The sequence below is a fragment of the Castor canadensis genome, chromosome 6, assembly GCF_047511655.1.
Source record: "Castor canadensis chromosome 6, mCasCan1.hap1v2, whole genome shotgun sequence".
Taxonomy (NCBI): Eukaryota; Metazoa; Chordata; class Mammalia; order Rodentia; family Castoridae; genus Castor; species Castor canadensis.
In genome coordinates this window covers 162,948,160-162,972,402 of record NC_133391.1, presented here as the reverse complement: position 1 = coordinate 162,972,402, position 24,243 = coordinate 162,948,160, and the positions used below count along the sequence as shown (strand labels likewise).

General features: G+C 41.7%; 1 protein-coding gene across 1 annotated transcript in view; it reads right to left on the bottom strand.

Moving 5' to 3' along the window:
• Myo10 (myosin X) overlaps nt 1–24,243 on the bottom strand; it is a 197,615-nt gene that overhangs the window by 141,522 nt on the left and 31,850 nt on the right. The window contains exon 2 of the mRNA XM_020179611.2: nt 12,684–12,782. Coding sequence (XP_020035200.1) covers nt 12,684–12,782 — 99 coding nt within the window. The remainder of the gene's footprint in view (nt 1–12,683; nt 12,783–24,243) is intronic.

Here is a 24,243-nt window from a genome sequence, read left to right as displayed (position 1 = left end):
ATTCAGACCTCAGCAAAGTCCTTCCTGAAGGCACTACCTTCAGTCAAACCCAAAGCTCTCCTCTCCTAGGTAGCAGCATCCCAGGCCCACCTCACCAAGGATTTGCCCTTCCTTCAGTCCCAACCTCCCCCCTTTCTCTTTGAGACAGAGACAGGGAAAGCTTCCCTCAGAAGCAGCAATATAACTCAACTGACTATATTTGAACTCAGAAACCACCACTGAAAGTGTACAGCTCAACTAAGGGAACAGAGATTTCAGAAAGCTGAATTCAAATACAAATAGAAAACCCCTGGGATTTCTCTAAACTTAAATTAGAAAACCTTTACATAATCTTCCATGATGGCAGAAGTGCCCAAACATTGAGTTCTGTCCCAAACACAGAAAGAGAAGAAGGCAGGACCTTATGAAAGAGGAGAAACCGCAAGGACCAAACTTCTCTGGAGATTTATACCACTAGAAGGCCAGTCCCTCCCACAGCTCCAAGGTTGGAGAGTAGGGAGTAGCACAACTCGAAGTAAATGAGGTCAATTAGGTGGGGACAGGAGTGGAAAGACAGACTTTATGATTTTTCCTGGGAAAGTACATTTAAACCTAAATTTCCCACTTGTAATAGGGTATCCAAGCCAAAAGGGTAAAGAAGAAAAGGGGAGATGGGAGATCAAGAAGAGGTAGAGGCCTAAAGAGTGAACGGATCAACTTGAGTCTCTTACAGACACAGGCCCAGTGATGGATGATGGATGCATGTATGTATGGACAGATGGATGGACAAACAGATGAATGAGTGGGTATGTGGGTGGGTGGGTGAATGGATGAATGAGTAGATGGGTGGGTAGAAAGACAGACAAATAGAGGGAGCTGTATTTACCAATCTTGAGGGCACAGAAGACACTTCACAGAACCTTTTAAAAAAAGGTATCCAGCAAATGAGCTACCTGGGAAGACCCAGGCCAGGTTATTGAACAGTCATAGATAATGCTGGCATTTTCAAAATCCAGCCTGCAAAAGTTATGCCTTTTGCATTTTTAAGGGAATATTTTGAGACAATGGTCACTCAGTCTATGAAACCAATCTGGGCTTTGCTGCTCATTAGATAGCACACACAAAGCTTTTCAAAGGCATCCTATAGCCTAAGTCTCACCTGAGATCCTGTGTTCATGGTTCTAGGGCAGGCCAAGGCCCTTGGTAAAAGCTTCCTGGTGAATTAGAATGTGCAGTCAGGACTGAAAACTACTCAAAGACAGGGAGCAGCATAGAAGCAAGATTGTGAGCAGAGACTGAGACACTGGGAGGGAAAATATGACCCTTCCACTTTCCTAGAGCAATAAAACAACGACAACAAAAGCCACTGCAAAATAGGGGAAAGCAAAGGAAGTGACATGTGAAGCTGCCAGTCTTGCGAATTAACTTCAAGAGAAAGGAATTCACTAATCTCTAGGGACCTAGAAAGAAAAAGAATGACCAGAGTAAAGATGTTAATGAGCCAGTGACCCCCATCCCCAGCCTCACCCTGTCGTACTTCACAGCCCTCCATAGGAATTATGTAATGAGGTGAAAAGACAAGCTCTGAACACAAACCCCAGGTTTACCACCCATCACTGGTAAGTGTGAACTCCTGGACCTATTATCATATTGCAGATCAATTTCCATACCATTAAAATATGGCTGGTTAATACCTTCCTCATAGGGTAGTTGTGAGAATGAACTAGAACAAACGGATTGGAAGGCACCAGCATGGTCCTGGCAGAAAGATGGCCCTAGGTCAACTATCACCCTCTTCCCTTCACCTCTCTGAAATCTCACCCTGATGAGGCCTCATCCTCACCACCCGTGAAGAGGACGTGGCTTAGAACTGAGGTGGCTCCTTTTCCACCTGTTCGCTGGGTATGGGCGGGGAATCACAGAAAAATTGAGAATCCCTTATGTCACCACTGCAGTGTCCTAGGATGGAACTCCAAACATATGTTTATAGTCAATCAGGCAAGAGGGCTTTAGTATCAGCCCTCGTTCTGGTGAATTATAGATGCCTGAATAGGTCTTTGTAGATGGGCTGCATAACTAATTCACCATGTGTATCACTGAGTCTTTGGAAAACTGGTTCCAAATAACAGACCTGTATATTATTTTTGGAGTGGAATGCAACTCATTCACATACAACCACCTGAACTGAACAAACTGCCTCGCCTTTTTCTACTTAAGTTCCACACAACATTAAGTGATGCTGTGTCCAATTCCCACAGATAATTTCTGAATTGCTTTTATTTCCAAATAAGGTCTTCACATTTATTTCCCACAAAATGATATTTATAACAAAGGTACATTACATATTTAAGCATAATAAAATGAATGAGTTTGATTTAGTCAGTCTTCTATTTCATCTCTTCTAGTAATAAATTATACCTGGTATGAGCCTAGCATCTAACATTAATTAGTTAATTATTTTTCAGCATTCGTGGGTACCAAGAATGCAAGACAGTACCACACTTACCTTTGAATATGAACAATTTAATTTGCTAAGCTAACCTCAAAACTGAGGGCAAAAATGGAGGTCAATAGCACGAGACATCAGCTCTTTTCTTTGTACCCCTACACCAGCATTATAAGACCTGGAGTCTCACTTCTTGCAGGAAAGGTCTGGATATACCACAAGTTTACCAGGAACAAGAGGGCTGAACTAACTAGCAGCAGAGCCTGGAATGTGAAAGTCAGTCAGGGACGTGCTTAAGTTCAGAATGATCAACCCTTAAGGTTGGGAAGAAGAGGTGCATTCAATGGACCCAGGGAAGAAAAGAAGGCCAAAGTCTGAGAAGATCTACTAAGAAGATCAATAAGTGGGTCCAAAGAAGTTTATGACCCAGGGCAGAGGCCATCTGTTGTCCCTTTAATGTGTAGGTGTTCAGCTAAATCCTCACAGGGCAGAGGCCATCTAGGGCATCCAAGAGTGTGGGGTGGGAAGGGAAAAGCTATGTTCTAGGGGGAAAACAGGTCAGAAGTAAACTAGATTACAAATTTACTTAAGTTGGAGTCACTTAAAGAAGCAGGAACATGGTCCCTCCAAACCAGGAAGGCCTTACCTATGGATTTTTTGGTGGTGCTGGATATGGTGAACAACAAAACAGCAATGGTCTGCCCTTGACGAGCTGAGGTGTACAACCCCTTGCGTAGCCCACATTCCTTAGAACACACTTATAGCTGAAAGTGTTTGTCCTGTTTCAGTTTGGCTGCAGAAGTATATGTACTAGCAATCTCAGGTTTTGAAATTACAAACTTTGGGGAAAGACCTGAACCAAGCTCAATACACACCTACTCCCCACCAAGAAATGGAAATGCAATTTATATGTTTCTGGAATCTATCAAATGAAATAATTCCCTTAAAAAAGGGTCTCTTCCACATTGTTATTGCTTTCTGGTCCTGCAGTCTACATGTGGTATCTACTCTTCCAGGGCAGAAATAACACAGTGATACATGATTCTTGCATATGAAGCCATTCCCTTGCCACTTGCAGTCTTTTAAGACTTCCAACTTCTTGCCTGGAGTCCCAGCATTGGGAGGCTGACGTGGGAAAATAGCTTGAGCCCAGGAATTGGAGATCAGCCTGGGCAAAATAACAAAACTACCCCTGTCCCACCAAAAAAAGATATAACTTCTTTATTAAAATGTCATGTTAATGGTCTTAACAGATTACAGAACATTCTAATGACTTGTTTGGCTTCATGCTGATTACAAATGGAGCATCATTCATCCATTCAGTATTTTCTGAGTATTTCCATGGACATGGCTCTGTTCTCAGATGCTAGGGGCCCAGAAATGATCAATTTCCATTCTCAGAGACCTTGGTGAAGAGAGTGAAACAAACATGGGACTTGCTGTAGGGTAGTTCATTCAGATGGAGAGGTCTTGAAGGCCTTTCATGAATGGAGGCAGGGCAGTTACATGCAGCTCTGCAGGAAGCAGGCTCCCTGCAGAGGTAAGTAAGAAAACAACAAGGGCTTGACCTATTTGAGCAAGAGTCTCCTCCCAGGTTATAATAGTGAGCTTTCCATGAAAAGCTATGCAGATTTGTCCAAAACAGACACATGTTTTTTTCTAGAGCTAAATGTACTAATAAGCAAAGTTGTGTTTTTTTCTGTAATCCCAGAGTGAAAATTAATGGAAACATTTGACTTTCCATCTTTGAGCCACAAGATGCCAAACCAAATTACTGGAAGAGGTCTAGAGAGTCAGAACCACATGGTTTTTAGAGCACAAAACATTTTTTACTCAGAACCAAGTAAGTTGGGCCAGTTGCATTTTCCTTGGTCTTAAAAGCAAGATTGAAAGTCCCACTGGTGTCTAGTCTCTGGAATAAAGACCTCTGCCTCAAATTCCACAGGCCAGTGTTCAACATCCATCTCAGAAACGGGTATTTCCAGGATTAAGTAGTGAAATGTGGGAAAATGCACTGTGGATTTGAGAACATCCCAGCTCAGTGCTGCTTTAATACAGCTGCACTATTTTGATGGAAGGGGTTCCAAAAATAACACATGGAACCCTACTTAAGTTTCAACAAAGGAAGATAGCTATGCCAATGTTAAAGTTATCTGTCACTTGTCACCAGTGTGCTCCTCTTTCCCCTTACATTTAGGGTGGCCATGCAGCCCACCCTGCTATTGAGGGTGGTCCTTCACCCACCCACAGGATAGCACTGACCAGTCACCCACACAGAGCACAGGCTAGAGCTGGTGGTCAGCAGTGCTCAGCTGACCTATGCTACAATCCAGAGTCAGGTCTAAAGCCATCTTTCTTGACATTGCCCTTTCCTTAACAAAAGATACAAACAAGAGTTTCTAATGTGCTATCAGTTTTTAAGCAGCACAAAAAAAGGTATCCAAGAGGAAAGTGATTTTAAAATAAAATTGTATAGGGAATTACTGATTACTGAATTCAAAGGTATTGTTTGGAGTGTCTAAAGAGTTTTGGAAATAGCAGTGGAGCAGGCTACACAACATCTTGCACATAATCCATTGCCACTAAACTGTATAGTCAAAAATGGCAAATTATATGTTATACACACACACACACACACACACACATGCAGACATACTGCAATAAACATAGCACATACACAAAAGAGTAGAAGAAAGGTCAAGTTCCAGTGCAAGAAGAAAAAACATTATATATCTATTCATTTATTTTTCTCAACTTAAATCTGGGCATTTGCAGACTAATCATGGCAAATCCTTTAGTCACCCATCACACAAAGGAAAAAAACCCTAAAAGGAATGTTACAGATGTTAGCAACAACAGAATTATAGCAGGCAGTGATTTCCCCCAAAGTCAGGACTTCATATACTGTGTTACAGAGAGACACAGTGCCTCCCAACTCGAATGAAAAAACAAATATAAACAAACAAAAAAACTTCTATTTTGTTGAACTTTACTGTAAGCCATCAAAAACTCTTATCTTTAAATCATAAGCAGATAAGCTAAAAATCAAAGTTAAAATAGGGAGCTAGCACGTGCTACCAGGCTGAACCACAGGACTGCTGGTATTAAACGTGCTTTGACCTCTAAAAATGATTGACCTCCAAGTCAATCAACTAAAAAGAAGCTGTCCTGTTTGTCCCAGCATTTGGCTCTGGCAATCATGGTAGCCTAATGATTCTACTTTGGCATTATAAATATACTGTCCCCAAACTCCTTTGTTTCCATCTTCACAAATCAAGTCATCTCCTGGCTAGTCCCTACTTCAGCCCACAGAAGTTCTTCGGGCTTGAGCTGTCCTCAGGACCCCAGGAGGCCCCTTCTACTGCTGCTCACTCACGTCCCTTCTGAGCTTTTCCTTATTAAAAAAAGCTCCTGATTCATGTATATCACCCTATACCAATATTAACTCAAAATGGGTCAAGGAGCTTAATATCAGACCCCAAACTCTAAAGTTGGTACAGGAAAGACTAGGAAGTACTCTGGAATGAATAGGTATAGGTAAGAACTTTTTCAATGGAACCCCAGCAGCACAGCAACTAACAGATAGCATAGATAAATGGGACTTCATAAAACTCAAAAGCTTCTGCTCAACAAAAGAAATGGTCTCTAAACGAAAGAGATCACCCACAGAGTGGGAGAAAATATTTGCCAGCTACACATCAGACAAAGGACTGATAACCACAATATATAGGGAACTTAAAAAGCTAAATTCTCCCAAAATTAATGAACCGATTAAGAAATGGGCAAGTGAACTCAACAGAACTTTCTCAAAAGAAGAAATTCAAATGGGCAAAAAACACAAGAAAAAATGCTCACCATCTCTAGCAATAAAGGAAATGCAAACTAAAACCACACAAAGATTCCACCTCACCCCTGTTAGAATAGCCATCATTAGTAACACCACTAACAACAGGTGTTGGCGAGGATATGGGAAAAAGGAACCCTCTTACACTGCTGGTGGGAATGTAAACTAGTACAACCACTCTGGAAAAATATTTGGAGGCTACTTAAAAATCTAAACATTGATCTACCATTTGATCCAGCAATACCACTCTTGGGGATATACCCAAAAGACTGTGACACAGGTTACTCCAGAGGCACCTGCACACCCATGTTTATTGCGGCACTATTCACAATAGCCAAGTTATGAAAACAGCCAAGATGCCCCACCACTGACTAATGGATTAAGAAAATGTGGTATTTATACACAGTGGAATTTTATGCAGCCATGAAGAACGAAATGTTATCATTCGCTGGTAAATGGATGGAATTGGAGAACATCATTCTGAGTGAGGTTAGCCTGGCCCAAAAGACCAAAAATCGTATGTTCTCCCTCATATGCAGACATTAGATCAAGGGCAAATACAACAAGAGGATTGGACTTTAAGCACATGATAAAGCGAGAGCACCCATGGAGGGGTGAGGATAGGTAAGACACCCAAAAAACTAGATAGCATTTGTTGCCCTTAACACAGGGAAACTAAAGCAGATACCTTAAAGCAACTGAGGCCAATATGAAAAGGGGACCAGGAACTAGAGAAAAGGTTACATTGAAAAGAATTAACCTAGAAGGTAACACACACGCACAGGAAATCAATGTGAGTCAATGCCCTGTATAGCTATCCTTATCTCAACCAGCAAAAACCCTTGTTCCTTCCTGTTATGGCTTATACTCTCTCTACAACAAAATTAGAAATAAGGGCAAAATAGTTTCTGCCTGGTAGCGAGGGATAAAGGGGGGTAAGGAAAGGAGCGGGGGGAAAGGGGAAGAAATGACCCAAACATTGTATGCACATATGAATAAAATAAAATTTTTAAAAAAAAATTAAATATATACTTTTGCATTGGAAGAGGAAAAAAACCCCAGGTCATTTAGTTACAACATAAAACCAGAGTGTGGATTTTTATTTGAGGTAAGATGCAACATTCCTATTTCCACCAAAATCTCTCCACTGTTACAGGCCACTCAAATATAAATATAAAAAGATAAGCTCAAAAGAAAAATAAAGTAAAAATTAAAAAAGCTCCTTCTCCTTTCCGTAGAAGGAGTTGGCAAACAACACCACAGTCCCGACTCCAGCTGCATCTTTACCCAGGCAGCTGCCCTGCCCAACAGCTGGCTTAGTCTGTGGGGCCTGGAATGCAGCCTCCTGGCTCAGGGATGAAGTAAACTCAACTGAAGTAGTTAGGATCTGTCTCTTGCCCTCCACAGTCAGACCTGACTTCTACTGCCTAGAGATGGAAGTCATCAGGTTCAAGTTTTCCAATTCCTGATGGTCCACAGGATCTACTCTGAAATGTGACATATGCTCGGCTGCCCCACTGTTCATGTCCACCATTCAACAGGCTCAGGGGAGATTTCTCTGGGAAACAGGAGTGTGTGCAGATGGTGGGATGGAGGAAGAGGGTGTGTGCTCCACAGACATGAAAAGCCAAGAGGAAAACAACACAAAAGCAAAAGAAAAGCAGCCAGAAGGGGCACATTTTGTGTGAAAATGACAAAAAAGAAGGATGAAAAGTCACCAGGATAATTAACCCATTATCAGGTTTCACAAAACTAGGCCCACTGCATTAACTCCAACAGGTCAAAACTAGGTCAAACCAAACTTTAAAGCTGGCTTTACATGGGAGATGCACTCTAAGTAATTAGTGCTGTGTTCCCAAGTGGCTTAAAGAAGTCTGCCTTTCTTGGGGGCAATTTGAAAGAATCAAATGCCTTTTCTGTGGTTTAACAAAATGAGAATAACCAATTTTAAACCAAATCTAATTATACTTGTTTCAAATAAAAGGAGGAGATGAAGGAGAGCAACTATTGTGATTTAAGTGATGAAGTCCCCATCCAGTAAATAGATTGGAAGACCCCCAAATAAAGACAACAATTTAGAACAAAAACCAACACAGAGTAATGACCTTGATGAAATTTGCTGGGGTAAATTAAATAACTACCCTTTAAAATACAATTAGGTAAACTGATATCACTGTAAGCTATTTCAGAGCAATCAAATTAAGACTTTTTCTAGGGAAACATAATAAAAATCACTCAATTTCTCCACGTGAAAAATCTAATTTAGAACTTATTACTCAAATGTACCACATTCCTAAAGGGTGCTATAGTGATTACCCATGCACCTCCTGAATGCTCTAGAAAAGACAAGTATGTTAAAGTTACCATGTACCTTATCCCTTCATAAATGTTAACCTTTTGGGCTGCATCTACACTCTGCAGAATGGTGCTACTTTTTAAAATCTCCTCTTCTAAAACTGTTTAAAGCTTGTTGTTCAGGAAGACAACTAATTTCTAACTCACAAGATATGTACTCTAGAGACCACGGCTCTATTTTTGTATTTGTATTTGTGTATTTTTGTACAAAGTGGGTGATCACATCATGCTTGATTTTTTTTTTTCCATCTGAAAATACTTTACAGGCAGTGTAACACAAGCTATGGGTCAAAGCTGAACATTTTGGTACTCTGCATTCCTAGCTTCAACCTGTGGTAGTTGAAAATTTAAGAGTAGAATGAAATTTTAAGTTCATATTAAAAGTGTCTTCCTGGAAAAAAACAAAGAGAACACCTAAGTGAATGCAAAATTCTCACAAAGTGTAAGTAAAATAAGAAAGCAAGCCCCTTCCTAATCTCACACAGAACAGGTCGTTATTATCTCCTACCTACTCTGGGCTCCATGGAAGGACCATGTTACACACAGCTCTTCCTGGACTCTGGCACTGAACAGGACTTTTTAAACTGCTTTTTAATCCACCTAACTATTACTACACTGTAGTTAGGGCCACCCAGGCTGCATTCGAAGTGAAATAGTTGCTAAAAGGGAAGGCATGGAGAATGGAAAAGACAGAGAGAAAGCTGTGATAGACCAGAAGAAAAATTTCTAACTTTGCTGGAAGCTGCCCTCATCTTTCTCTCCACTACCAGGAGTCCTGGAGGTATAGACAGGGTTTTTAAGAGTGCTTTCTGCAGTTTGTTTTAGGTAGCCAGGACCCTCAGGAGATTTTCAGAAAGATCCTATATCCTCACTTGTGGCTACATCCAAAGGTGGTGGACTGTTACCACGGGGGCATGGGGAGAACTGTGGACAATAGCAGCCTCTCTGCCCAGTCCATACCTGCCTGACCACCTGCACAGGGAAAGATGCCAGCATGCGCAGGCATGAGAGTTTCAGGTGCACTGTCCTAAAACTGAAAACTGGTTATGGACTCTAAGAGGTCTTATTTGGCTAACAAAAATTTTACTAGGGTAAAGAAAATTGCCTAGATTTACATTATATTTACATTAAAAATTATAATGGGACAACTTTTACCCGTTACAACTTGACCTTGAACACTGATATCTTGTGTGTGTGTGTTAAAATACACACACTAACATGAAATCTAGCATTTTCAGCATCTTTTGATGTACAGTTCAGTGGCATTAGCACTCCACACTGTTGTGCAAACCACCTCTGCCACCCATCTTCAGAACTTTTTCATCTTCTCAAACTGAAGCTCTGTACCTGTTACACAATAACTTTCCATTTTCTCCTTCCCTAAAAAATATCAATGTCTTAAACAACCTACAATAACATGCCAAATTGGGTTGAATCAACAATTACCTTGAAAAGTTACCATGGACTGGTTTGACCAGGACAAGGCCGGGCTCTCCATTTATGATTCTGATTCCTTTAAGAATCTATTCTGACCTAGTTACCCAGGCTAAATTCCTGGGCTCAAATGATCCTCCTGTTTCAGCCTCATGAGAAGTTGGGACTGCAGGCATGTGCCATGTTGCCTGCCTCTGCCAGTTCTTTCAATCTTGCCTCACGTTTCTCATCCTGTAAATCCAGCAATTCCTACCCAAATCACCAAGCTAATTACACCTGCTATATATGGAAATGATGGACTGGAAGGCAGAAAGCATGAATTCAACAGCTGACTTGTAAGTGTACGTTATTCTGGTTTAGTTCCTCCTAAGCCCACACTCTATAAATACTGTCAAGAACAGCCTGACTATCCCACACCACTCCCCTCCACTCAGGGCTGACTGCTGACCATGTGGCACAGGGTGGTGACCATGAGTCACACACAGGCAGCAGCACCAAAGGCAAGGTAGAGCTGTCCTGTTAGGAACCTCTGCCATGTAAGTTAGACAGGAACAGAAAGAGTCATAGAATGCCAAGGGCTTTGTTGTAAGTGAAAGTCAGCCACAGAAGGACAAATACTGCGTGTTCCACTCATATGAAGTAGCTGAAGTAATCAAAATCGCAGAAGCAGAAAGGAGAAAAGGTAGTTACCGAAGGCAGGGGTGGGGAGCAGCAGGAAGAATTAAGGTTTAGGGTGCATAGTTTTAGGGCAGCAAGATAAAAAAGGCCTAGAGATCTGAATACACCTAACCACTAAAATGTACACTGAAAATTGGTTACGATGGTGTAGCTAATACAATGTGTTTTTACAATGATTATTTTAAATTAAAAGTTTTAAAAAATGAAAGAAAACAGACTTGGCATAACAAGAAAAGAATTCCATTGAAATCGATTTTATAATGCTCTCAGGAGCAGTTATGCTCATGAGGTCCACTGTTCATTTAAACACTGTCTTCCCTTTTCCCATCATCCTTAGGAGCACGCACAGGGCCTGAAGAAACTGAATTCCCATCTGGGGAAGGCGGCAGGAAAGACAGACCGAGGAACAGCGGGACAGAAAAGTGCACAGCAGTTCTGAACGGACACCTGAGCATGCAAACAGTGCCTGGTCCTTCACTGCAGCAAATTTCATTTATTTGGTCCTTAGTTAGCAGGCCATGCTTCACTACCTGAAGCCCTGAAGGGAAAGTTGCTAGATGGGAGGGACCTCAGGCAGTGTCCATGCTGCCTGTGACCATCAGACATGTGATCTCTTGGCCCCTTCTCCCCACGCCCCCAAATCAATACCCATAAAACACAGGTATACTTGCACACCAGATAAACACTGAAAAGTCATTCAAAACTCAGATGAAACAGAAACAGAAGTAGAAAAAATTCCTCTATCATTACTGTTAACAAGCCAAGTGGACCAGCCCTGCTAAAAAGGAGACTGTCTGCCTCAAAGCACAGAAAACTGACTTTGAACCTTTGGTTCTCAACACAACTTTAAATTCATAAATTACGTGATTTAAATACTACCAGTAAGTTCCTTTTATTTCCTCATGCCTTCATTTTTAATTTGAAGCTAGAAGCCTATTTCTAACAAAAGTGGCAACCTCACTAAAATGGAGACGCCTACTGTCAAAATCATCAAACTATAATCAAGAAGCCAGTTTCTGGAATTTTCATTTGTTTTATACTGAAGAATGGTCACTGGAACAGTAGCATCCACACCCAAGAAAGTACCTTTTCCAGTTGCTTCCTCAGGTAGACAAACAAGCTCAGGATAAGTGATTTCTCCATGTTCTTATAGTCACCTGGGCACTACTACCCTAAATTCTCACTGGCATGCCAGCATTTTCATTCTAGCACTGCCCTCTACCTCCCCACTCCACAATTTATAAGCTAAAGCCTTAACCCCAAATGCAATGGCATTAAAAGTGGGGCCTTTGGGGAGTAATTTGGTCATGAGAGTGGAGCCTTCATGAATAGGATTTCTGCCTTTACAAAAAAGACCTAGAGAACTACCTCACCACTGCCACCATGTGAGGAACAGCAAAAAGACAGCCAGGATGAACTGGGGAGTGTGGACTTCACCAGCCACAGCTGGCACCTAAATCTTGTACTTCTCAGCATCCCGAAGTGTGAGAAATAAGTGTTCTGTTGTTTATAAGGCACACTGTTAACGGTAGTCAGAGTTGGCAGCTGGAACAGACTAAGATACCATGAAAGTTCAGGAATTTTAAGAGAAAGTGACGAGAGAACCAATTGGCAAACATCAATCCATTTGACCTTTTTCTTATACATATTACCTGCCCCCTACACTTCTGGCTCTGGTAAGAGGTAAAAGAAGGAGAAAAAAGATAACCAGGAAGGAAACCAGGCAAGTGCTGGGTCCTTAGTCCCAGGAAGGTTGGGACACTGGCTGTGCTCCCTTTGGGAGAATTCTATCACATTGATGACACTCATGAGCTGCACACTCCACAGCCCACTAGGATTCTTGTTTGTCACTTAGGAAAAAGTTCAAGGCATGTGTGAGTGTTGAGGGAAGCCCTGGGGCAAACAGCAGAATGTGGGTGTCAGGACACGGTGGGGACTTGTTCTTACCTGACCATAGTCTGTCCGGAAGACAACGACGCCCTCTGCACAGGAATTTACAGTACTTGGAAAATGCTGGCCATTTTCTCTCAGCCAGACCCGTGTTCCCTGTAAATAAACACAATTTAGCCATGAGTTTGGATTGTATTTTGTTGCAAAAAAACCACTCTCAAAATTACCATGACTCCAACAAGGCTTAAAAAAACCCAACCTTTTTGAAAAGCAAATGTCTTTCTCAAGCAAGCCAAAAAAAGACTCCTTAGTAAGCATCACTCACAGCCTTCTTACTGTCTACACAAGTATGACAGAAAGGCAGTCCCACCAGACAGAGAAAGCAAGGAAAACATCTGCCCCCTCAGTCCTACTAAGCAAGCGATTTGTTTGCATGATCTCATTTGCCTCTCACAAGCACCCCAGGAGGCAGGAACTGTTCCCATTTTGTCCAAAGGAAAACTGAGAGTCTCCCACTGAAAATGAAGGAGAACACAAACCAGGCAGCTGGAGCTCCAGATACACCAGTTTAACCAGGTCCCTACACTGTCTCATCCTCTTTGACAGCCCTTTGGGACCTGGTAGCTCTCACCTTCTCAGGTCAAACCTACACACTCTTGCTTACTTCAAGGGCATGAGACCACTCCCTTCATGTTCACCTTGAGCCAAAATCATGTGTCACCTCAAATCTCTAGAAGAGTTGCTAATAAACACCAGAACTCAGTCTGCAAGATGAACATTTCTAGGATGCCACCAGACAACTAATGTACTGCAAAGTACAGGACTGGGGCCCGAGATACTACCACTTCCAGATACTATTGTTTTAATGCTGCATATGTCTTTTGGCTTGATTCCATCTCCACTTTTTATCTGCCCACTGGATAAATGACCAGTGGCCTTGGCAGTGACTCAAATGAAGCTTCTCAACTCCTAGTCCCACAGTCTTTCTACACACATCACATTGATTCCTTTTTTCTGCTTAAAATAATTCACAAATTATCAGAAGCATTTACAACTCTGTCAACAATTACAATATAACAACAAAGATATCACTGTAAATGGCCTGTTATCACATACAACTATTTGCTCTCTCCTTCTCCCAAAAAGTGAAAATTTAAGAAGATACAGGAGTTTGAGTTAATACTTCTTCCCTCAGGACTGGTGATAACTTCACTTAAAACCCATCAGCCAGGACCTAACACATTTGCTGTCTCTCCTATTACTTGGGGTCCCTAAGAAGTCAGCCTTGAGTCTGATGAAAGCATTTGGGGCTGGCTAACTAGCCCTACAAGCTAGGAAGAAGGGGGTCATATGCTCAGAAGTCCAGACAAGCATTTTCAAGAAGATCGGGATAGCTGGAGGACCCAATTTTCATGTGGAATGGGCTCCTTTCCCCTGCTGGCCAATTTCCACAATTCCCCCAGTGAGTTCTGCAACTCTCCCAGCACCCCAATTATAACTCTATATAAGGCCCTCCCTATTGGCATTCATTTCCCCATTGTTAGATTTTAAGTTATTTACTCCATCACCCAAAAGGGTTGGAATCTTCCACTATACAGGTGGAAAACAGCTCAAACATCAACAAGAAGCGTTCCTACTTCAATCCTGAACCCGTCAACTTTAAGAACACGCATTAATACCAACAGGGACCACGTTCTCTTTTCCCCTCATGCCAGTCCTGTCCCTCTGACTCTGGCTTCAGGCTGAGAGGCTGGTAACAATGGAAAGAATGACCTAAGTGCTGTCACTCCTGATTTCTTTATTAGCAAACAGCTGTTTCCTAAAAGAACATTCACTTCAGGCATCTCTTAAGACTGCTCTCTCAAAAACCACTCCATACCCTAGCTGTGTTGTGTTTGTCACATTCTAGAAAAGAACTTCTAAGTACCTGAATGACTTTGTTCATCTTCTTTTTAATTCACCTATCATAAGACTGGACAAATGAAAGCTTTGAAATACCTCCAAACACACATGCATGCACCCCTCCACACAAGGATACTCTCAAAGCCATAAAACATGAGATCTTTTACTCATTAGGTTCAAATCATGAAACAATAATTCCCAGTGCACCTCCAACCCAGAACCCCATGTTTCCTTTTAGTTTCCTTGTGGCCATGATCAAAAAGGATTTCACATTCCTGTTTCCTAGCTTATTAAAATTGTCCCTTCAGTAAGAATGAAACTAAGATTTTATTATACATTTCCAAATTAATATATATTGTGACCAGTATGACTATAAACCTCTCGCTTCCTGAGGCCACAGAGAGCATTTCACTACAGCTCACAGTGTTTTTGCCTTGCGCTGAACCTTGTAGTTCTCTTTGCCTTCTTGTTTGAAAGCATTACACCACCTTTTATTGACACAGTACTGGGAGATCAAACACACAGCTCAGCTTCTGTGTCCAAAGGTCTTTTTCAACAGGTGTCAAGAGCTCCTGATAAGAGGGTTTCAAGAGGTTTCCAATTTACAGCCCACTGGCCAGGTCCTTCAGCCCATCATACACAGTTGCCTTCCACAAGGAGAAAGGAATTGCATTCAGAACACTCTTTCTTTTTTGAAAAATGTATAAACTCAGTTTCCATAGAATTGGGATTGCAGAGTAAAATCCTGAAACTGATACTTTTGCACAGATTGTTCTTGGTGGTGTCTCTGAGCCCCCAATCTTCCTCCTTCCATTCTATGAGAATAGAACACATATGCCCAGGTCCAAAAGAGGCCACCCACAGCATCTGAATGAGAACAAAGTCACGGGCAGCATTTACCAAGACCATCCAAGTTTGGAACAGGGAAGAAAACTTTGCCCACCATATGCAAACCATTATATTCTGTCATTGTTAAATAAGGCTGATAATTTAATAAACAATATGGGCAACCTACCATATGGAAAGACTCACAATTTGAGTAAAAATTGTTTTTATAAAAGTGGAGCATGTTCGATCCTAACATACTCATTTTATTAAAACTTGGACTAGTTTTCATCTGAATCTCTGAGATGGATACATGAGTGTTAAGTTTAACAACTAAAATCTTTTCTGAACATAATTACCAGTAACATTTTTGCAATACAAAACACTTGCACATAAATTCCCATCTCCTTTGATCTTTAGAACATTCCTCTAAGACAGAGGCAAGTAATGCCACTCCTTTCTGCAAAAGTCAAGTTCACGGAGCAGCGTTTTCTCTTGCCAACAAATGATTTCCTGATCATAGTAAGAATGGCTTTACCAAAAGTTGGTAGGGATGCAGGAAAACTAGTGGGAATGCTAATGGTACATCCACTTTGGAAAACACTAGCAATTTCTTAAAAAGCCAAATATTACCTCACCATATATCCAAAAAATTCAAGCCCTGAATATCTGTCTCCTGAAAAGGGGTGAAAAAAAACTGGGGAGTGGTACTGGAGGTTGAACTCAAGGCCTTGTGCTTGCTAGAGTTTCACCAGTTGAGCCAGGCTCTCAGTCCTTTTGGTTTTAGTTTGTTTTTCAGATAGGATTGCTTTTGCCCAGGCTGGTCTTAAACCTTGATTTTCCTACCTCTGCCTCCCAAGTACCTGGGATTACAGACATGCATCACTCTGCCTGGCCTCTGAAAAACAATTTTTTTAAACAAGACTTCTATGCAAGTATTCATAGCATCATTATTCCTAACAGCCAGATACTGGAAACAATTTGAATGTCTGTCAGCTGATGTAGAGACAAACAAAACATGGTAAATCTATACAATGGGACTCCCCAGTAATAATAGTAATAATAAAACATGGATCACTAATAAGTTCAATAAATTCTCAAAAAGATGAACCTCAAAATCATTACAAGTCAAAGAAGTCAAACACAAAAGCTGTACGTTACAGATTCCCATGTAATGAAAGCTCTAGAAAAGGAAACTCCATAGACACGGAATGCAGATGAACAGTTGCCCCTAGATGACTGAAAAGGACACTGATCAAATAGGGGAGGGGGAGCTTTGGAGCATGATGAAACTTTTCTAAAACTGGATAGTGGTGGTAGTTTCACAGGTGCAAAAATGTACTAAAAACAAATTACTCAGCGGTGCATGTACCTTGACCACTTCAAATCATTTAAGCTTTTTAAAAAAATTGATTTGCCAGCCTACATACTTCTCGATGATACAATAATATTCTTAGCCATTTCACAGTAGGAAAAACCAAACCCATTTCTATAAGTGAACAATCAAAGTGTCAAGACATATACAGCCAAATGTGGCAGTGCCCGCCTGCAATCCCAGCCCTGGGAAAGCTGAGGCAGGGGAATCGTGAGTTCGAGGCTAGTCTGGGCTACAGAGCAAGACACTATCTCAAAAAACCAAAGAAAGAAATACACATACCAAAACAAAAACCACAACGGTTTAATATAAGAACCAAATGCCATATTAAAATTCTGAAGATCCCATGTTGAGTTCATTTAGTTCCTGATCTCCATTAATATAGACTAGGGAGGCTATGAGACCACCTGAGAGCCCTACACAGGCCAAGAGCCCTGACCTAAGGATGCAGTTGCACAAGATTGTATCATTGTACTCAGTTTCTAGCCCCCAGCCCACTGGCAAATAACCATAAATCCTCCGGCCCATAACCTTGTTCTTGAAATGTGGTCTGCTATTTTTTTTTTAAAAGACTGAGAGGTTAAGTAATTTCAAGATGAATATGAAAAGTTAAGATAGCTGTGTAAATCTGCAGAAAATCCAGCAGCCAAAGCAAGTTTCTTCTTTTGCCTGCAAGACCTCACTCAGAAGATCTGGGTTCTTGATTAATTCCAGAAACTGGAGGAGGACAGTTCACTGTAGTACTATGGATTTAAACAGCACACGTTCTGTTTTACAGCCTTTTTTTTTTTTTTTTTTTTTTTTTGGTAATTTTTTTCTTTGTCTTAGAAGTAGGAGATGTCTCTGTAACTTATCAGGTGCTGGTTTTCCTAATGCTTAATTACTCAAACCTACATCCAGGGACACACGGCTTTTATAACAGAAGGTTCAAACACAGGTTTCTCAACACTGCTGCTATTAATATTTTGAAATAGGTCATTCTTTGCTATTAGTATTTCCCAGCTAGGGGGCTGGGAAATCATCCTAGTTGAGAACCACTGTTCTGGAGTAATACAGTATTCTACAGTCATGGTCAGACTGAAGGAGTTTTCAAAACCATTCAGTGTCAGTGACCTAATTATCTGAAGGCAGACTCCGTTGTCTAAATTCTGTGACTTTCAACAACTGCATGAAGTAGGATCTGCCTAGACAAAGCCCACCCGGGGCAGATCCAGCTTCTGGCAGCGTTACCCCTCGCTGCACACAGAACCAAGGGCCATCGCCACTTCATGACTCAAAATATCTGACAGACACAAGGGGCAACACCACGGGGGCTGGTGGTCTGAAGGCTGCCAGAGGGCCTCTCCTTGTCCTCCCGTCTGTTCACTGAGCTCTCTCTTTTGTTCAGTGGAGAGCTGATTTAACGTTTGTATGAAGATACTTAGATGTGCACAGTGACACAGCACTGTCCACGGTGCTCTTTAACCTCAGGTGCTATTTCAACCCCCAAATGCTTGCAACCCCACATGCCGAACTCCTCAGGGAGCCTGTACTTGGTGCAGACGAGAATGCAGGAAAGTCACACCACACTCTATAGAATGAGTAGAGAAATAGCACCTGGGGACACAGAAGCATTATTAGCTGGGGACAGAACCAGAGAATGGAAATGAAGGGGAAGATGAAATCTCAACCTCCTCCCTGAGACCATCCACCCTCGCAGAGGCCTGGAAATAGTGCTAGGAAAGTGACAAAGTCACTCTCTCCAGAGTATCTTTGAACCTGGATGCAAGGCGCCCCACAGCAGCTACTGGCCTTGACACACTCTTGCCCTGCAAGGACCCACAAGGCTCAGTCACCCCCTCTGACTCATTTCCCTGTCTCCAAGCTGCAGGTTTTGGACCTGAGGCTGGCAATTATTTGTGAAAACCGACTCAGATTCAGAAGAGGAAAGTTTCAAGTTAGCCCAGGGCTGCGTCAGCTCTGAACAGAACATGTGAGATTTTAGGTTCAAGCCAAGAGATCAGAACTCAAGTGATCAGGTCAAAGCTCCATCTGTACCCACGAATGCTCAGGGGAGTGAAACAGAGTGAAGCTCATGAGAGAATTCTGGCGACCTGCAGCCCGTAACAAATAGGTGGTTTGAGAACCCAAAATTTGTGCCATTTTTCAGTTGGTCATGGAGCAATGGCAAGTGTTTATTTTTTATACAGGCAGCCCCAGTAACAATGGTCCTACGCCACTCAGAGCTGATGATGCCACCATTAAATCCCAGGGAAAATGTGCTGCTGCCATCCTGCGTCAAAAGTATGTCATAGACATAACCCCCAACTGTCTGGTAATTCCCTAGACAGACCCAGAGAGGTCTTTAATGGCTTTGCCTAATTACTATGCATTTTTATAAGAAATATACATCCACTATTTGTAGTGACGTGTGTTTGTAGCTTTCAGCTACATCATCATGCATCATTTTGGGGACTTGCCTATGGGTTTAAGGATCATTTATAGCATGAATGCCACAGAAGACCAAGTGTTCCACAACCCACCAACTCACAAGCACTCCTAAATATCACAATATAGTTGTAAACTGAGGCAGGCCTGTCTGCTCCATTAATACCAGGCTCACAGATGAATCGGTCCCATATCTTTGTTCTTTACGGAGCTCTCGTGTATATGATAAGACTGGTCAGGTGGCATTCCACTCTTTCCATTGTCCTGCCAATAATGTCAAACTGTCACCACTGTCAGCTACCAGGAAGAGCAGCAGCTTCCAAGTGGATAAGAGAAATGTATATGGATAGTAGCAGGTAGAAAAGGAGGAAAAAGGGAAAGAAAACAGTAAAAGGTTTTCTTTTACCACCAATAAACTACCTTTTGCTCAATGTTCCCCAGGAAAAACTACAAAGACTTCCATGCTCCCAATCAAAATCAACACCTCAGTGTCAAGTGGCAGAGCACTCACCTTGCATGTACAAGGCCTACTCAATCCCCAGCACAATGAATTACAGTTTCCATCAAAACCACAAAAATGATGCAAATATGATTCTGCGAAGACTTTCTCCATATGGGTACAAGGTTCTGACAGGCCAACTAAGTCAGCCCTGCTTCTTGTATTCTATTTTACCATCCTCCTCACAATTCCCCCACGTACCTGTTTATTCTTTTAAACCATAGCAACAAGAAATAATCCCAGATACGATTTAACACTGAAGTAGTAAGACTTAAATGGAGAGGGTGAAGACGAGTGAATATGGTAGATATGGTTTATATGTATGTATGAAAATAGAACAATGAAACCTGATGCAATTGTTCTAAGAAGGGGGGAGGAGGGAGAATGATGGAGGTGGCAAATCTAATTAAGATATATCGTAAGCACATATGTAAATGTCACAATGAATGCCCCCAGTACAAGTATTATATGCTAATAAATTAAAAGGAAAAAAAGAGGCTTCTCCAACTTGCTCATGTGTACCCACAAATGCTCAGGGGAATGAAACAGAGTGAAGCTCACGAGAGAACTCTGGCGACCTGCAACCCGTAACAATAGGTGGTTTGAGAACCCAAAATTTTTTTTTTTTTCATTTTTCTTTTATTATTCATATGTGCATACAAGGCTTGGTTCATTTCTCCCCCCTGCCCCCACCCCCTCCCTTACCACCCAATCCACCCCCTCCCGCTCCCCCCCCTCAATACCCAGCAGAAACTATTTTGCCCTTATCTCTAATTTTGTTGTAGAGAGAGTATAAGCAATAATAGGAAGGAACAAGGGGTTTTGCTGGTTGAGATAAGGATAGCTATACAGGGCATTGACTCACATTGATTTCCTGTGCGTGGGTGTTACCTTCTAGGTTAATTCTTTTTGATCTAACCTTTTCTCTAGTTCCTGGTCCCCTTTTCCTATTGGCCTCAGTTGCTTTAAGGTATCTGTTTTAGTTTCTCTGCGTTAAGGGCAACAAATGCTAGCTAGTTTTTTAGGTGTCTTACCTATCCTCACCCCTCCCTTGTGTGCTCTCGCTTTTATCATGTGCTCATAGTCCAATCCCCTTGTTGTGTTTGCCCTTGATCTAATGTTCACATATGAGGGAGAACATACGATTTTTGGTCTTTTGAGCGAGAACCCAAAATTTGTGCCATTTTTCAGTTGGTCATGGAGCAATGGCCGTCTCAAAACCTATAGGAATAAGACAATACAAAAAAAAAAATCAAACGATCCCATGTATTTACCAATCCTCAATGAACACACCTAAATTTCACTCATCCACCTTTAAATTGTCCCACTCACTGTTCTTCTACAAGCTCACCCTTCTCACAAGCATCAGCTGACCTCTGTACTATGTTTCAGGCACCTGGGAAGCTTTAACAGCTCTGTTAAAATCTGAAATTATATGAGCTGTAAAGACCATAGGGTGAACTGCGCCCATTCTAACTGCTTCCTCATCTCATCTCTGTTTTGCAGGGAATAATTACATAAGAAGTAGGAAAATAAGACAAGAAAGACAAGTGGGTAAATGGGGTGAGGAATGCAGATTTTATAAAATGTGTAAAACTGTGCCAATTCTAAGAACTCCCTAAAACCAGAGGGAATACCCTTTAAGGAACCCAAGACAAAATTGCTGGTTTTAGAGCTGCATTCCTTCTCCCTCTTAGTGGAACAGCAGGAGGCACAGAACAGAAGGGCATTAAAAGACCTCCGATGTTCATACGTGACATGTGACAGTGGGCGACATTTACCTCTAATTTTCTAGTTTATAGTCTTCCCTACTCTTGATGAGAACAATTTTATTTCCAAACAAAACAACAACAACAAAAAGAACTACAAACAAACAAAACTGATAAGATTATCTTAACGAAATCCTGCTTGCGTTCTGGCTACCATCTGTCTTTAGAAAAAATACACAAACTTACTGAGAACAGGGATTTGTTGTTACTTCATAAAAATGAATGACCCAAGAGCACAGCAGGGGGTACTTTAAATAGCTATTCTTTAGCTAATAAATAGCTGTTTCTCATTCCTGTTACATACATATTAACTGATTTCTTTGCAGAATTTGATTAAATTTCAAAAATAGTCAAGGTTTTTCAGAAACATACTTCCTGAGTTAAAAAGTGCATTAAAAAAATCTAATCCAATCAAAAAGACAGATAATGCAGCGGTGGGAAAGCAGAGAAACTAAAGCCCTGCACATGGCTGGAGAATGGGAAGTGGGGCTGCCAATGTGGGAAAGTCGGGCAGAGACTCAAAAAACTAAATAATGAAGTTCTCATATGACCAAGAAATTGTGCAGAGAGAAATGAAAAGATATGTCCACAAAAACTTACCACAAATGTTCATAATAGTACGAAAGGGAAAACAGCCCTAATGGAATATTTTTTAAAATATGGCATATCCAGATGATGGAATATTATTCAGTAATAAAAAGGATTAAAGGACTGGCAGAAGCCACACAGTGAATGAATATGCTTTGAAAGCATTATGCCAAGTTAAAGAAGCCAGTTGTAAAGGACCATGAATTGTATGTGTCCTCTTACATGACAGGTGCAGGAGGAATCCCATACAGACAGAGAGCAAACTGGTGGTTGTGGGAGGCTAGGGAGAAGGGAAAATAAGGAGTGACTGCTAATACACGTGGAGTTTCTTTTTGGAATGAACAAAATGTTCTGGAAGTAGATAGTGGTGATGGTTGTACAACTTGTGAAGATACAAAACACTAGTGAATTCCATACTTTAAAAGAGTGAAGATTATGGTATGTGAAATGTGAATGATAGTACAAATAATGAGGAAGAGAGAGAGAGAGAGAGAGAGAGAGAGAGAGGGGCAATGTAGAGAAAACAGGTAGATTCCCATCTGAACTCCTTTCCTCTCAGGCTCGGGTTATCCCAGAGGCCATTTTTACCCCTGACCTCTCTCATCACACACACCAAGAAAGACCTCTTATCAGTTTGCTCTACTTTTTCTTGAATTTCCATCATTTAGAAACAAAGAAATGCTGGCTATTATTTTTGTCACACACAAATACTGCAACTTTCAGAAGACACCTAGAAAAGCAATTCACAATCATCAGAAGACCCATACAAAGGCATGTAACTGACTTTATATGCTCTCTCTAGAAAACCCCAACAAGATGTTTCAGGGCTTTGACCGGATGCCCCGAGATCACTCTGTGCAAGACAGAGTCACCTCACATGTCTGATGTAAGCACAAGCTCCCAGGAGATGGATTACCCCATGTTTCGGTTTTGTAGGGTCTTCCACCCAACAACCAGAATCTGTACTGAGGTCCTGCTGCTGGTACTTTCCCCGGTCACACCCAGATGGTTTTCAGACACCACACTCTTTGAATTTAACTTTCTTCTGAAAGCCGTGCGACAGCCCGGAAGAGTGCACAGGCCTCATTTAACTAACCACACACCAACCTCTCCTCCAAACCACCCAAATGACAACCTCACCGACCTCTGTAGTTAGGAAGGATTTAAAAATAACTTAGAAATGCAAGCTCCACCCATCGGGAGGGAGAAGGGGGGTGGGGGGATAACAACGGATGAGAAACTCCTAAATGACATAAGTACCCGTTTGTTCCTCTTGATACCTACCAAGATTTTATCTCAAAAAATGATTTCTCTCCTGCACTGAAACTTCACTCTCCTTTCTGTCCAGATTCCATCTCCTCTTGGGTTTCACAGAGATTTGGGAATAGGCTGACACTGCTTTTTTTAAAAAACGCAGGGGCTAGGGATGCAACTCAGTGATCGAGTGCTTGGTGGCATGTGTAAGGCCCAGGGTTCCACCTCCTGCACCAAAAGTACAAAAGAAAAGGGAAAAAAGAAGAGCACATCCTGCCAGCCCTATGGCCCTATGACTGAGTGGTGGCTCTCTATCACTCAGGTGTGCAGAAATCAGAGCTCTTTTTCCAAGAATGTGGGCCATGCCTGTGACCAGAGGATACCAGGAAGCAAAGAATTCATCTAGCCACCCGGAGTATGACAAGCCGGCAAGGCAGTGGAGTGAGTGAGTGAGTGAGTGTGTGTGTGTGTGAGAGAGAGAGTAAGAGAGAGAGAGAGAGAGAGAGAGAGAGAGAGAGAGAGAGAGAGAGAGAGAGAGTGTGTGTGTGTGTGTGTGCGCGCGCGCATGTATTGCTGTTGCTTAAAGTAAACCTTCCACCTTAGAAAGTTTCAGAATATACACAGAGGTTGCAAAGATGATACAAGAAGCTCTGTACCTGTACTTTCCGCCCTGGGTTCCCTGTTCACATCTCCTATTACACTTCAGCACACTTGTCACACTCAGAAACCGACAGTTTCGCAGTACTATGAATGTGAAGCCATGCTTTATTAACGTTGCAATAGTTTTTCCCTGGTGTCCTTTTTCTGTACAAGCCGCTGGACCTACCTAGTTCTCTGAAGTGAGACAGTTTCTCAGACCATCTTTGTTTGATGGCCTTGTTTTAAGGAACACTGGTCAGGTATTTTATAGCATGTCCCTTATTTAGGGACAGCTTGAAGATGTTTTCACAGTGAAGAGTGAGGTGTAGTTGGTATGGT